This window comes from Chaetodon auriga, chromosome 17, assembly GCF_051107435.1.
Source record: "Chaetodon auriga isolate fChaAug3 chromosome 17, fChaAug3.hap1, whole genome shotgun sequence".
In the NCBI taxonomy this organism is placed as follows: domain Eukaryota; kingdom Metazoa; phylum Chordata; class Actinopteri; order Chaetodontiformes; family Chaetodontidae; genus Chaetodon; species Chaetodon auriga.
In genome coordinates, this window is record NC_135090.1 from 17,365,765 (window position 1) to 17,382,394 (window position 16,630).

At 41.4% G+C, this 16,630-nt stretch overlaps 1 protein-coding gene across 1 annotated transcript in view; it reads right to left on the reverse strand.

Annotated features, from left to right (window-relative positions):
* Positions 1-8,663, reverse strand: part of osbpl10a (oxysterol binding protein-like 10a) — a 67,710-nt gene extending 59,047 nt beyond the window's left edge. The window contains exon 1 of the mRNA XM_076755171.1: positions 8,103-8,663. Coding sequence (XP_076611286.1) covers positions 8,103-8,371 — 269 coding nt within the window. The 5' untranslated portion in view covers positions 8,372-8,663. The remainder of the gene's footprint in view (positions 1-8,102) is intronic.
* Between the last annotated feature and the right edge of the window lie 7,967 nt (positions 8,664-16,630).

A 16,630-nucleotide genomic window follows, 5' to 3' on the forward strand; every position in this document is an offset into this window, starting at 1 on the left:
TGACTTTGATGACCCCCAGACTTTTCCTCTAGCGCCACCATCAGGCCAACTGTTGCAAATTCTTCTGCAAAATGTACGGCAGAACACCAAATCCTTACATTTAAGAAGCTGGAACAAGCAAATGTTTGACATCTTTACTTGAAAAATGACTGATTATCAAAATAGTTGCAGCTCTACTGATGTTAGCATTTAGCTCAAAGTACCAAGATGTCAAATAACTGAAAAATACCATTCAGAAGTTCCCGAGAGCCCCGGTGAGGTCTAGAAATTATTTGTTTTGTCCAAAGATACTGCAAAATACAAATATACTAAGTTTGCAATTGATTGAAATGCAAATGTTTGGCATTTTTGGTTGATAAAAGACCAGATTATTAAATCTAAATAGTTGTTTGATATTCTACTAATTGATTAATGAGCTATTTTCTGCAAAAGAAATCTCAAACATTTATTAATTATGATTACAAAATAAATGCCACTGGGAACCTTAACCTTAGTCTTTAAATATGCAAACGATAAGACAGCAAAGAACACGTGCAGCATCCTTCACATCAGGCGTTTTCCCATGAACCCTCGAGGGTTCCCCAGAGAGGATGCAGTGAATATTGCTCTCTGAAAATTGATCCTCACTCACGGTCTTGCCCCCTTCCATCAGGAGAGCTGGTGATTTATGTCGACCACAGCCAACCAGGGAACAATCTGCCTGCGTCAGTTTCTATCCAGCCATCTCTTTTTCTCTCACACACACATGCTGTACCGTATATGAAGTCTTATCCCCTGTTCAGTCAGCAGATTGGAGGCTTTTACCGTTGACCTCTTCAGGCAGTCTTGCCTTTGCAGCTAAACCACAATAACAGACCTTTAACATGATGGATGGTGCTGGATAACAAAACCTTGGGCTTTACATTCAGCCCCTCGTGTCGTAGCAGTGCTGATATCATGCGACCTGCAAGGCTGCAGACTCTCTGCGCTCACAGTGAACTTTTCACCTTTGGAAGCACGAGGCTGCAGCAAACTGGGCCAAATCAAATATACTGACATAACAACATTGAAAGAGCACCAGAGTTTTGCAGCAATGTTGCTGCTCTCGTTATACTGCTTAAAAACAACCCATCTAAAGCCACCATATCAAAAAAGAAATGGGAGACAAAATCAGGTGTACAGATAACTGAGGAAGACTGGAATAATATTTGGGAAAGCCAGGCAGCACAAGGTCCTGGCAGGAGCTCTGTTGGCAGATCATAGAAGAGTATTTTGTAACTCCAAAATGTAACTTTATATTAAAAGATATCACCAAGGAGATAATCAAAATATTTGGAATAGAAGTTGAATCCTTTGTTTTTAACATTTTACCTGGGTAAAATCACAGATTAACCTATGTCACAGGACAGATAATTAAAATACTTTTGGACTGTAGTTGTCAAAGAAGTGGAGAAACTGACCGTCACCTTAAGATGACAGCTCCTGCAAACTGGATATTCACATTTGGCCATATTATCGTTGAAAATATCATTAAAAGTAAATGTCTCTTGTTAAATATATTATGATTTTAAAGATTTTACTGGTTTAATCAGGATTAAAATAGCTTGAGAAGCATTTTCAGACCTATCTGTATAGACTTGTGCTTTTTCAGGCATTGAAAACACTAAATATAACTTCAGTGGCTGTTCTGAATTTTCATCAAAAACTATCCTTGGCTTTCAGCTCTGAACTGTAATCACTCATCCACTCAATAATAGACATCTGTAACAACAAAGAGCTTTCCGATACCGACTTTTTTGCTGATATCATTCAAATAAATCACCACCAAAACAATAATAACACTGTAAAAAGAGCTTAGTCAAGCACATTTATCCACATCAACAGAAACACTGCCATTTCCTAATGGCTTCAACATTGATGCTGCAGGAAATAGCTTGTCAGCAGAATTTGCATCTCCTCCCTGCTCTTTTGGCAGTTAATTCTCAAAAATGCCCAGAGGAACATCGGACCAGCAGGAAGGCAGTAAATCACGCCGGTTATTGGCAGGAAATGTGGGTTTATACTTGTTAAGTGATAAAATGTGTAGTGTTGTAGTGTCAAAGGCCCAACATCTTATTATCACACAGCATCAAAGGAGCATCTTAAAGCTGCGTTAGATCTTCTTTAACCATGAAGGGTCAGAAAAACTCCAAAACAAGCTCAAAGAAACACAGGCCTGAGATACCCACTTATTAAGTGAGTGTAGCTAACCTGTTAGCTTTGACAGTTTCCTTCTCACACATCCAGCAGACACACAGCAGCGTTAGCATCCTGTTTCTGTCCACATGACAAATTGAGTTCAATATTCCTGTAATTCAGTGTTTATTTTGGATATTGTGAAACAGGGATGTGGACTCGCTGTAAGAAGACGGGGAGACCTCGCCCTTACACCAGTCACGAAAGAGTACCTTAACAGCCACGGTAATATGTAAGAAGTGCAAGAAGACTGCAAAAACAAAAGGAGATGATGCCACAAACTTATGTCGCCACCTCAAGCAGCAGCTCCCAGTTGAATACGAGCAGAGCCAAAACTCCAGTTAGGAGAGCGCAACGGCCATTCTGAGGTCACAACTGAGCAGGCAAACTGCATTGGCTCAGCACAGCATCGCCGAATATTTGGCAAGTTGTACTCCATATTTTGTCACATAGTCAAGAATATCATTTTCACAGAAATACCCTGAAATAATGATATCATTTCGGGGCCAAATCACCCACCCCTAACCTCCAGCAGTTTAAACTTTGCAGCAGAGATGTATGAGGAACATTAAGCAAAAGACAACTGTCTGAATGACATAAAGCCACCACTTCAACAGATTAACGAGGAAATTTCATGTCTGGAATAAGTTTTTCTCTATAGGGTGACTGAGGAGAGCATTGACAATCAAACAGAAAACTAAACATCAGGCTAAAAGTTGGTAAGAAACTTAGGAGCTGACAGGCATTTCTCAGTGGATGTGCAGCAAAAACAAAGCAATCTTAACTCAAGGTCCACTTACTTGCCTGCCATGGAGCTTTCAACCGTGTCAAATGGGCTGTGCTACAGCTGCTTAAACCTTCCATCATCCATGTTGACTTCCATGTTGAAAGTTTTACCATCTACCTATATATCTATCTCACATGGCCAATCAGCAAACTCTGATGATGAGGATGGCAGATTGTCGGTTAACTCCTCGTACAACCTTTATTTTGCAGCTACCAGGAAATCAACCAACAGCCGTTAAGAGAGCGTGACGACAGCAAATGCAAATTCACTTAAGGCAGCAGAAGACTAACCAGCCTTTTTTTCAATCATGTAGAAGTCAAACATCTTAAGTTTTCTTTCTCTTCTGTGCCATGGAGACACCCACCAGAGCCGCATTAGCTCGACTCACAGCTTTGATCAAAGCGGCACAGCATTGCTGCTTTCCTGTGAGCACATCTGCAAAGAAATGATTCATCCCTTACAATGTACTCCCCACCCTGCTGACCGCTTAGGAAGACAGAAATTTAGAATCTACACATGTCGAAACCCTCGCAGATCCAGCCTCATATTGTACAACCAGATATGTGAAAAGGGGAATGAGAGAGCTTTGATTGCTCAGGATTCTGTGGTCTGCATGCAAATGTTGGGATACCTACTGTATATACGGCGCACACAAACACTCATCACGCTGTGCAGATGAAAACGAGACTATGACCCAACAACAGAGCAATATCTCCCGCATGAAAAGCTGAACACTGGACCTCATTTGCAGTTTGAAAATAATCATTAATAAGTCCATCTCCTGCACCATCACCCTGGAAACCAGCTCTGAAACGCCATCTACAACCACAACCCTCCCATCGTCTGCTTCAGCAGCAAAATCAACTTTAAAATATGAATTATCACACACTAAACATGACCAGCTGACGGCATTCACACACACACATGAACACACACTCCTCTATTGTATACTGCATTACATTAGAGTCAAAAGAGCTCCAACATCTTACACCAACCTCGTCTGACACATGAACGTCTTTGTATCTCTAACAAAAGGCCAAGGCTCAGCAGGGATATCATGCAATCACTGCATGCACGTTAAATATCTTTTGAGTGTCTGTACATGAGTGTGAGTCGGTGTGTGTTTGTGTAAATGCTCAATGGCAACCTGATTGTCTGGTCCGGGGGCCTTGAGGCCATGTAACGTAGAGTCAACCTATTAATCCTGACAGAGATTCTCAAGTGAGCATCTTCTAGTGCAGCACTAACCTGATGAACATTCATAAGTTGTGTGTGTGTGTCCTGTATTTGGACTTTTGTGGGGCTCATTTGAGTTAAGTGCGGGCACATTTTGGCATCTTCACAGGACTGTTTGAAGGTTAAGACATGGGTTAACATAAGATTAGACTTAGAGTAAGTTTAAGGTTTGAGTTAAAGTGTACAACCCAGACTCCAAAAGGGTTGGGACGCTGTGTGAAATGTAAATAAATTTGCACAGATCATTTCTTTGAGTAGCTGTAGAGGAAAATTCTATGAAAACCCTTAAGTAGAAACTTAAATGTCAGTTCTAGGGGTTAAGGAGTACATTATGTTAATGAGGGTCCTCACAAGTGTAGTATGTATATGTGTGTACAGAAAAAAAATTGCTACCTAGCACATTTTCTTCATCACACACACACACATACACACACACAGCACCCACACAACATAACAGCACTTCACACTGACACATGGCCACCCACACAGTGGCAGAATTAGCTCCACTCAGGTCTGTTGCCCACCATGACACCGCCTGCCAAACACAGACAATGTGTTTCTCCACGTGATGAAGATGGAACGTGACTGCCGACTGTAATTACTCCAGCACCATCTTCCACCGGTACAAAGGCTTATGGACTTTATTATTCTCTACTGTCTTTTAAACTTAACCTTTGCACAAACTCCTATGTACACGGCACGTGGTGAATACAGCGATTTCTGATGTTGTTAAAGGTTTGTTTACATCAATTTTGTCTGTAAACAGAACTTTATTTTCATTTTGATTAGCTGAGAAACACAAAAACTCTTATTTTACATAATTCAATGAATATACACTCAATATAAATTAATAATTTTTAATATTTATGTGTACAGTTAAATTTAGTGTTTGTGCCTTTAATTTTCACACATTCGTGTCAAAAACAAAGGAGACAGTAATATCTGTGCTTTGCAAATGTCAAATAGTCTAAAACGGCAATGGAAAGAAACAAAAACACAAACCCTACTGCAGCGATTGCTGACCTAAACTGCAGCCTCAAAGCAGTTCCATTTGCAGTATATTTGTAGCTGTTATGCAAAACATGACACCAGGAATCATCTTAATCCGCTGTTACAGCGTTAAGTCGTTTTAATTTCAGGTACAGATAAACATCACGTTTCGATTAGTCACATTCAACCTGCGTTCTATATTTAGAACCACCGGCATGAAACAAAATATGATTAGTAAATCTGGCTTCCTTCAGAAGAACTGAGATATCAAAACGGTCTCCTGATGAGTTAAGAATCTTGATCATAACAGGAGACTAGGACAGGAAAATAGTTTTAACCGGTAGCCATGACAGAAGGTTGGTACTGCAATAAATCATTAACATTTAGTCTGATCTCATTGCATACTCAAAGAGACTTTTCACTCTTGGGCTACATTTCAAAGATGCTTTAGTGGACACATTAACCTGAGCTGGAGGCCGCAGTGTTCACTCAGGGTCAAAGAACCAAAAGGAATCTCTCCTTGAAAGCAAGCGCTTCGCCTCCAGGCACTTTGAAATTGAAGCGGGACAGCTATCATCACCCCAAAGAACAAACGGATCCTTTGAATCCCTTCCTGCTGACAACTCAACTTACAAATCAGCACGATCCCGCTCGTAACGACCCAGGCTTTATATTCTATGATTTCTGTTTGCATATATGTGTGTTCATGTGTTTGTGTGAGCAGAGGTGACAAGACTCCAAATCCCACATGGACGTCAAATACAGTTACGTTTCATTGGATCAACCACTTCATTTTTCCCTCTTTCAAATGAGCATGTGTCTTTTCTTTTTCACCCAGGATGAGTCTTACACTCAGGTATTCCCGTGGGTGCATATCAAGATGCAGTTCAGTGGATCATCTGCCTGTCAGTTTAATGGGAGAGCAGGGAGCAGCCATTCTTCCTCTCCACCTCCACCTCACTACCCCACCCGTCTCACATACACTGGCTTCCAGCCCAGATCACACACTACAGCCTCAGCTTCTCTGCAGCACCGCCACAGCGACAATGGGACGTTATAAGTCGGTAATTTTTGTGTGCATATTGGTGAAAAGGAATTCCGATCCCAAATCACACGACAGCTGCAGAACAGAGATCCTGCATAATTCACGCTAACTGTGCAGGAGTTTGGCAGCGAACAGGAAATTCACAAGAAAAGGCTTTCTATTCTCTTAAAAAACAAAAACCAAACCACAACCAGATGTTTCACAACAACAAGTGTAGGCTTGAGTAATATTTCGAACTTAAAAACTCATAGCTTCCCATAACAAACTCTCCCAGTATCCAGCAGTGTCTTGAGTTGAGTAAATCGGACAGGGCAGGGAGTGAACCCATGAATGCTGCATGAAGTACAGTCGCACAATAATGCACTGCTGTGATCTCGACAGTTGTTGCTGAGACATTCTTCATTATGAGAGCGGCTGCAGAGCCTCATGAGCAGCGGAATATCAGACAACCGCAGGATATGAGCAGCGTGTCTGTTCAAAGCAATAAAAAAAGCAATAAGTTAGTATATCATTAACCACGACGACCTGGAACAGGCAAACGTAATCACAGAGGCTACAGTGAAAATGGCTCTCAGAAAACATTTCAGGGTGAATGTCCCGCACGCCAAGCTACCATTTTATTACATACACCCACACAATTCAATCCAACAGCCCCATAATATATCCTAGCCTCACGAATCTTAGACCCAGAGCTGCAATGATTAGTTGATTAATCAACTGACAGAAAAAATGTTTCAATGATGAACGTTTCAGTGATTTTTGTGCAAAAATGCGACCAGTTCCAGCTTCTCACTTGTGAGGATTTGCCACTCGATACTTGACTGAACATCTTAATGATCTGAACTGCTGGTCCGACAAAACGTAATCAGCTGTCTTGTACTTTTAGCCCCACTGATACTGGATTTTTGAGGCCTCGATCAATATTCGAGAATTTCAAAAATACAATAAGAATTTATCCTACAGTTTTTAACATATACAAACACTTTCATAAGGATCCCTTAGATTTGGTTGTTAAGCAGTATTTTACAACTGCAATGACTGAGCAGGTATTGTTCACAATTTTCCTTTGACAAAATGTTTAATTGAATCTGTAGTTGCAGCTGTATGCTGGGGGCAGAATTCTGAGACGAGTCTTACTGACAACCCGCCCCAGGAAATAAGGGGGCATAATATTAAAGGCAGTGCACTACTAACAATTAATGCAACCACTGGTAGTTGATTATTTTTTCTGCCCGTTGCTTAATAAGCTCCCAAGCCCAAGTTGGATGTCTCCAGACCAGCAGTTCAAAACTCAATGATATTTTATTTTCTATTATCGAGGACTTAGAAAACCAGCAAATACTCACATTTGAGAAGCCAAAACCAGTTTGTTTTTGGCATGACTGGCATGACTAAAAACAGCTCACCAATTATCAAAATAGTGGCACTTTCCTCAACAACAACACTAGATCTTGCCTCAACAATGACTGTGGAATTGGGTCAACACATCCCTGATACAATGTCCACCGACATGATACAATATAAAAGATACTGAATTCAGGACTGCTGTCACATAAATTCTCTTGGCTGACATTGGAGTTATTAGTGTCCATTTGCTTTATAATAGTCAGTGAAATAGTTCGTGAGCAGGCCTACAAGCATGTGTGCAGGCTTTGGATTTAAACCCCCTCGCCTCCTCACCCCTCCTCCTCCCCCTCGCGGTGACGTGGTGGCAAAAGTGCAACGTGGACGGGGCAAATAACAACACGAAGCCATCTGACACCTGAACCCAGAGTGACTGCGTCTATCGCCCCCTGTCCCCTGTCCACCCAACTCCATCCATGTGCTTACCTGTTCTGCCAGCCTTGGATCAGGTTGGTGTATTTGCTCAGCACTCCTTCCAGCTGCCTCTTGCGCGCCTGCTGCTGCTGCAAATTCATGCTGTTCCCAAGCACAGCTCCCCGGCTGCCTGCTGCTCCAGCCGGGCCGCCCAGGGAGCCGGAGCCGGGGCTGTGCGACCCGGTCCTCCCGGGCTTCCTCGACGATGGTTTCCCACGGTCCGACGAGGAAGAGTTGGTTTTGTTGGTCCCGGGATGCGGACTGTAGAGCGTCTTGTCCATCCTGGCGACGGGACGGCAGAGAGCAGCAGGAGGAGGAGGAGGAGGAGGAAGAAGAGAGGGGAGGAGGGGACGGGGATGGACCAGAAGCAGCAGCAGCAGCAGGGACGGTTTCACCAGCGCATAAGTGGTAAAGAGGGCGATGTGTGTCTGCTGAACTAAAGCAGAGGCAGTGCATATGCACTGACTGCGCTGCGCCGGTGGTTTGAGCGTCCCTCGGTGCGTGAGAAAGCTGACATTATTCCTCGGTGGTGTTTGCCTCCTGCTCGCCCCTCCGCAGTGCGCGTCTGAGAGGCACTGTGGGTCTCCTCCAGCGTTTTCCTGGTGGGAAGGGAGAGCAGCGCGCAGGCACGCCCACTCCACTCTGGACCTGCCCCCGGATATTACAATGCAATCCTATTACACACACGATCATAGCAAAAAATCTAAAAACACTGCAGACATCAACAGGAAACGCTTTAGATGACTCACTCACGAGGCTGATACACATGAAGATTTTCTTTATGATATTTTCGAAGGTGCAGGTTTGGTTTCACAAGTGGGACACACACACACACACACACACACACACACACACACACACACACACACACACACAGCTAGTCAGAGGTTCTTGATAAGTGTACTGATGTTGCGTAACAGAAACATGTTTTCTTATTATTATCTCTGTAATTGTTCTGTGACCCCTCAGATTTATCACGTGACTCCTACAGAGGACCCTGACCCCTGGGTTGGACTCAGTTTACTGTAGTATAAATACCCACTTGAATATTATGGAAACATTATAGCCAATACTGCCACATAAGGGGACTATACAACTATTAGCATTACGATTACAATTTAATATGTATAATAAGAAGAACAAAATGTGTCAATATGTCAATAAAGCAAATAAAATCACTCACTACGTGTATGTGTGTGTCTGTGTGTCTGTGTGTGTTTGTGTATACACATACAGTCTATATGTAGACTGATGTCATATATTTACAAGAACAAACAGTGACGATTTTGCATTAGCAATACATTAGTTGATATATTAATATATTAGTGGATACTTCTCAGCCACTTTAGCAGCGTGGCTTTAGGGACAACAATGTCAGTCCACTACTTGTTCCAGACTGAAATAACTCATCAACTATTAGATGGATTGCCATAAAATCTGTTGCAGACTTTCATGTTGCCCTCAGGATGAATAACATGTAATGAACATAATGGCTTATAATGAAATACCTGTAAAACTTGTAACATTACCACCAGTCTCCACTTTGGTTTGTGTTCTAATGCTATTTAGCAAATGTTAGCATGCTAACATACTAAACCAATATGGTGAATGTGGTAAACACATCTTCTCTAGTCTATTTGTGAAGTTTTATAAATTTGGGAGGGCGTTCAGATAGTTGCACGTCCTTGAGATTTCTTTTCTTCAAAGTATTATATAACCTATTCACACATACACTCACACACACACGCACACGTCCATGACAACCAGGATAAAAAGAACACGTTAATGAAGACCAGACTGAGGAGCACTGCAGGCTATTAAGAGGAGGCCAAGACTGCGCTGAGCAATTGAAGGCATGCCTCGGTGAATCTCCATAGGACACTCAACAGAGCACAGCTAGAGTCCTGTTGCTTGTCAGCTGAGGCAGCCACAAAGCAGAGATCAATAAAAGAGGGTAAAAAAAAAAAAGATCCCGTGTGACGGACAGTCAGTGGTTTGTTAAAAGCTTGTGCTAAGAGTCAAGCTCAAGTCAGCTGCATTTCATTACGAGAGGCCAGTTTGACTCTGAGGCTTTTTGTTATTAATTTTGAATTTATAATATATATAAATCATAGAAATCAGATTTTATCATCTACATTTTGCTGTTAAAAGTAACTAACTGTTTGATAAACCCAACCCCTGAGTGGTAACTATCTTAGTGCTACAGTAGTAACCTGAGATTAATTCGTCTCAAAGGCAAGGGGCATGTTACTAGATCACTATTTCAGATTATTTTGTGGGGTAACAAGTTAGAAAATACCCATACAGGACTGAAACATTCATCACGCAGGTGTCAAGATGCTAGTAGGCTATATAAGAGTAATGTTAGCAGCTCTGTCCTGCTCTTTTATTTAGTTTGGGGATGTTTACACTCCAGCAAGTCCAGCCAAACTATCTTATCCTCAAAACCTTTTCTTTTGTAAAAGTTAGGCTTCCTGTGTGAAAATATGAACACTAAAACCACTGTGCTACCTGTCCAAGCACATTTTTCTATAGTAAGATTTCAAACCATCCCTGGGTTATGTCAGAATTAACAGCATTTAAATGACATTATAACATGGGTGCATATACTGTACATATGTGCATAGAAATGTAATATCTTGCAAATGGAACATGTTAGCCTCAATGTTTCAGCATTACATCCATGTTTAAGACCCTTTTGCGTAGTTCTCATTTTAGAACGAATCAGCTAAAACACTGACAAGTCAGCTAACAACAGAGTTTTACCCTAGCATTAGCATTAGCTTCTACTTTATCTACATCTGATCTACTCTGCTAGCAACAGTCTTTGCCTAAAAATGGGGGGCCAGCATTTGTTTACCTTTGTGTGAAGTTGAACACCCGCTGTATAAAAAGTTGCTGTGAATTTTAGTGGTAAATGTGCCCCCTGTTATCGTTTTAAACTGCTTATCAGCTATGAGAAAACGCACATCTTGACAGGCACAGCAACGGTAACTGCGGGGGGGCGGGGCTTAGCTGTTGACCGTTGACCGAGGTGGAACCGCAATTTCCGGGTTCTTTTCCTTTAAAAGCCTATTGAGATTTGCATCGACATTAATAACTAAAAATACAAATATATCATCAAAATGGGGAAATTACTCAGCTGTGGCACTTGTAGTTTTTTCATGGGAGCTGTAGTTTGTTTTGTGTTCACCAGCAGGCTGCAGTGTCTTCTGTTTTGTCTTAGAATACGAAAAAAATGAAACTCAGGAATGTGTTTACTTGTTTCACAGAGACCAGTGACAGAAATGCTGAATAGACTGCATAGAGTTCCAGACGTTAATGGAACAGCAGCTCTCTATTTTCTTCTGACAAACTCTGCAGAATCATGACATTTAAAATCCTCATCATCTTCATTATTTCTTCTTCTTCATCCTCCTCCATTCTCTCCTCCACCTTATCATCTTCATCACCATCATCCATGTCATAAGCACTTTGAAACTGCTTGCATCACCACCATCATTCTGCCGAGACGGAGCGAGCTGCTGCAAGAGCCGCCTCTGTTTCCTCACCTCAACACTGTAAAATATGAAAGAACTCATTCCTCACAGCAGTGATTCGCTATGTTTCTTCTCCCCAGCTACACACTGACTTCGCAACAATCTCCTCCATTACAGTCCTGCGTCAGCCCAGTCAGATTTATGGCAGCTGTGACCGCCAGAGGCGAGGCCTCATCATCTTCCACTACCAGTCCACTGTCAGCACCAGAGCCATTACAGTGTAGAAAGAGATACTTTTAAACCTAATGGCTCCAAAATGTCAGCTTTTTAGGAACTGAGAACAGCAGCCTGGTTTTTAGCTTCATAACAACACATTTCTCTGTTTATGTAGTGACTTCTAAGATATGAGTGTTAAGTTATAAACCTGCAATTTTACATACATTTCCCCTCATAAACAGCCTGACACATTTTCTGTTTTTGCAGTTTGACAGCTTTACTAGATTTGTTGGTAGTTTGGCTGCCACAGCATGAGCTTGTAGTGGTTATGCTGGTCCGCTCACAGGTAATGGAGATTTAAGATGAATGAACAAAATCCAAATTAATGAGGTATCTGCTTGACAGCGACTATGCACAGATGCCCTGTTATGTAGTGTTTCTTTAACAAGGATCACACGTAAAGATACACCTGCATGGGAAACAGCCTCACTCTGCCAGCATCAGTGCACAAGCTGGAAATAAGGTCACCCATGTCACACTGACCTACCACAAAAATGTAATTACCGCAGTGCTGAAGGTGCTAAGCTGCCATGCCTTTATGCTTTCCTGCCAGACTGTTCCTCATAGATGTAACTGTTGAGCAATGTCATATTTTTACATATACAAACAATTAATGAGTCTGATGAAATCATTTTGGCACCAGCATGGTGTGCCATCATCATCATTCTGCGGCCGTCTGATGATGCTTGTTATGTGATTGAAAAAAGACATGCTGGGCATACAGAGTGTATTTATACTGTAGAGGTAAAGCATGTGAGCACATGAGCTGTTACCAGCAAACTCTACATTTACATTTTTTCTCAAAGAAGGAAAATGGTCACGGTCCAGAAAGTCTTTGATAATTGGATGCAACCTAAATGAAATGCTTAATACAAATAAAACCTTTGTGCTTTGTAGAAAAACTGATCACATGAAGCATTCGTTAAATTGTATTTTAACTGTTAAATGGCAGCCTAGCAAGGCACAATCACTGTAAGTATTTCATACATGTTCTCATGCAAATTCATATAAGCTATATATATATATGTTTGCATGGATTAACTAAACTATAACTACTTAACTGGTGAGCTTTGTAGGTGTTGATAGGCAGATCTTTTTTTACCTTTGGGCAGAGGCAGGCTTGCTGTTCCCACCTGCTTCCACTTTTTCTGCTCCACTAAGCAAACCTGCTGCAGGCTGCAGCTTCATATTGACTGAACAAACATGATACTGGTTAAAACTTCTCATCTAATTCTCTGTTAGAAAGTGAGTAAGTGTGTTTCCTAAAATGTAGAACTACTGTTTTGGAACAACAGCACACAACGACTGTAGACAACAGTGTGATTCGATCTTTTTGAGAGAAAAATGAAAGGAAATCTGTGCAGCCTGGAGGCCAAATCTTGTTGAAAACTGGTGGTTTTGGAGTGAGAGGCTGCTGTGTTCAAGTATATTTCACTATATTGCAGCAGCAAACTTTGTGCAAGCAAAACCTTGCCTGATCAAAGTGTGCTGCTGTCCAGCACATTTGGCATTTAGATGTCTGACAGCCTTTCAGAAAATAATTGATGATTGATCGTGAGGCTCAGCACAGAAAAAGCCCAGCAATCAGCTTTAAAGATAAAGTAGTGTGAAGAAACCCTCCATCAGGACTCTTTCTCATCTCTTAGTTCATATGCTTCAATTTCCAGAATGTAATATTTCATAGCTTTTAATGGATCCTGGCATCTCAAAGGCAATTGTATGAGTGTCAGGGCAGAGAGTTTTGTTCGTTGATACAGTATGTTAAACGATCATTGCTTACTAAGTGCATGGTTTGAAAGGTTATGGGAAAAACTACGGAGTGACAGGGTTCATTTTAGAGTAGGCAGTCAGACTTTCAATAAGGATGGGTGTATTGCACCATCGATCTTATCGATGTTGGCTGTATGAGCTTGTCTGTCCTTGTCCATGACCGATATCTGCGCAGTGCTGCACTGCCCGGCACTTTGTGTGCAAATACACAAACGCACACACACAAACAAACATAATCCACATATGTCTCCTCCTTTCTGAGACTCCAAACCAACCCAACAGTAATGTACAGTGAGACATGACTGACCTTGGTCTGTTTCGCTGACGCTGCGTTTACAAAGAGCAGCTGGATCAGATTAGCATTTCACCTGGTCTAATTGTTCCTGGCAACCACAGGAACTGAGATTATCTGGAGTCTGTTTGTTTTGGGAACATTTTATCTGCTTGTTGCAAACTGCTGCCTGCCAACATGGCTCAATAAAATGTCTCTCTCCCTTTGCTCTCTGGAAAGAAGCTTAGTTGGCGTGTGAAACAAGCTTAATTCCCTCTGTCAGCTCTTACTTTGGTTTAACTGTAATGTAAAACCGTAATATTCAGTCATATTGGGTATAAGTGTATTTTACTTTATGGCATTTCTCAGGCTGTTCAGTCTGTGACATTATAAATGACATGTGGTGATACTTGGCTTGCCAAAAGCTAGCGTATGTTTGTACAACAGCCTGCATTATTCACAAAGACCGGCCAGTTCGTCATAACTACTTAATGGACTGGAAGGAGGCTATTGACCCCGTACACTGACAAGGTCAACAGACTGTGTGCCTGTGTAGTTATGTGTAGGACTGTAAGCTGAGCGCAGGAGAGAGGGAATTTATAGTTCAAGGGTGTGTGTGCCTGTGAGTGAATATCTGACTCTGCGTGCTGCCTCTTTCCATGCTGGGCTGAAAGATGAGAGCATGCATATTCATCAAGGCAGCTAAAGAATGAGGCTCTATGGTGGCTAGAAATGAATATGAAGGCCAGACTATTCATACTTTTTTTTTAGTTTTTGTGTGCCAGCCAATCAGCCACTACTCTCAAGGTCAAAACATCTCTACAAGAAAGAGGATGGGTAATTAAGACCAGAAAATCAACACAAAAGAACTTAGCATGTGGGTTTCCACAAGACCATAAACCTAGCTGCTTACATGAAATAAACTATATTTATGTCCGGTATTTTCATAGCAAGGCATTGGGTTAAAAGAAAGCCAGTAAGTGAGTGCATCACCTTTCAAGGGCAAGTCAGTACAAACAACAGTATGTTAATGCATCACCATTCAAAGGCACTTCAGTGTGTAGAACGGTAAGCAGCCACATGTAAATTAGCAAGTGAAGGCATCACCATTCAAAGCGGTTTAAGAATCTAAAACAGTCAGCGAATGCATCACCTTGCAAAGGCACCTCAGTACTTACAACAGCAAGCAAATGCATCACCATTCAGAGGAGCATTAGTTCGTAGAACATTAAACAACTACATGTACATCAGTAAGTGAACGCATCACCATTCATATGAACTTCAGCTGGTAGAATAGTAATGATATGCATAACCATTCAAAGACACTTCACATAAACAAGCGAATGCATCACTGTTCAAAAGGACTTCAGGCCGTACAATAATAATTGAATGCATCACCATTCAAAGGCACTTCAGGGCGTACATCAGTAAGCGAATGCATCACCATTCAAATTCATTTCAGTCAAAAACACTGCTATCTTTTTCCCAGATGTTCTTTTATTTGTTGTGTGCTCCTAGAATAAGAACTGGAAGAGAAATGGAAAGAAATGAGAACAAGATAACAGTGTGCAGGTATTTTGTCATCTTTTGATCTCCATTATAGTGTTTCCTTTGTGCAGTTATTGAGTGTGTGCTACCAGAATGATCAAATGTTAAACGCTACCACTAGCCAGTAGCTGCAACATACTCTCCAGCAAAAAACTAATGCAAAGAAATGTGAAATTAGCTCAATATTGTGTTAAAGAAAATGTTGTTCACTGTGTTTTACTGCATCTCCAGATGAAATGAACACATCTAATATTTAGGTGTCATTATGGAAATATAGATGAAGGCAAAAGGAAATGTGCAACAGTATGAGCAGAAGATCCATTTTGCTTCAGTTCTTACAGCTGAATTTTCCTTTTGAATCATTAAAATCTGTCTGCAAGTATCTGACAGCTGAGTTAAAGGTCACAGTTAAAGTTGTTACACTAATGAACCCTACACTTTGAAGACAGTATTTTCTTCCATATTAAATCACCTTACTGGACCAAAAGCACAAAAGGTGGACAAAGATACAAGAAGGCAGTGACAGACCTTCAGTAAAAGTGGCACTGAAGCTCTCTGTGGGCTCAATTACCGCTCAGTTGGACAAGAGTAGAAGGACCTCCAATTCATGCTCTCACTTGGCACTTTTTTGTGTTTGTCAGAAGAGCAAGGAGATAACAGCTAATGGTTCCACTTGATTTCAGACTTTTCTGCTAAGCAGACACTGCAGAAAGACACCGGTGTCAAAATGTGACAGTTCGAGGACGGTCATTTCCCTGAAGCTTGTTTCAGTGGGATGAGAGACAGAAACAACACCTTGCTTCTTTTCTTCTGCTCTGTCGTTGCTCGGCACTCTAATATCCTTTTCCAGTGACAGCAGGAAAACACACACATTGTTCACAGACACACACGTACACCGGGGCCCTGCAGTTATGTGCTTGTTTTGAGACCAGGTTTTATTACCTTCCTTGTTTTTCTGCCTCTAATTTCCTTTAGGGACTCTGTGATCACCATCTCAGTTAAAATCACTTTATGAATCAACTTGATGTATGTAGATGCATTCAAAGCAGCAATAATGCCATAATGGCATCTTTACAGGGTAATTTTACTACTTGCAAATGTCAAGATGGAAAGGTAATATGGAATTTGGTAGTAAATCATCAAAATATCAGCAAGCAAAACAGGTTATTTCAAACGAATTATTGCCTCATCCCATG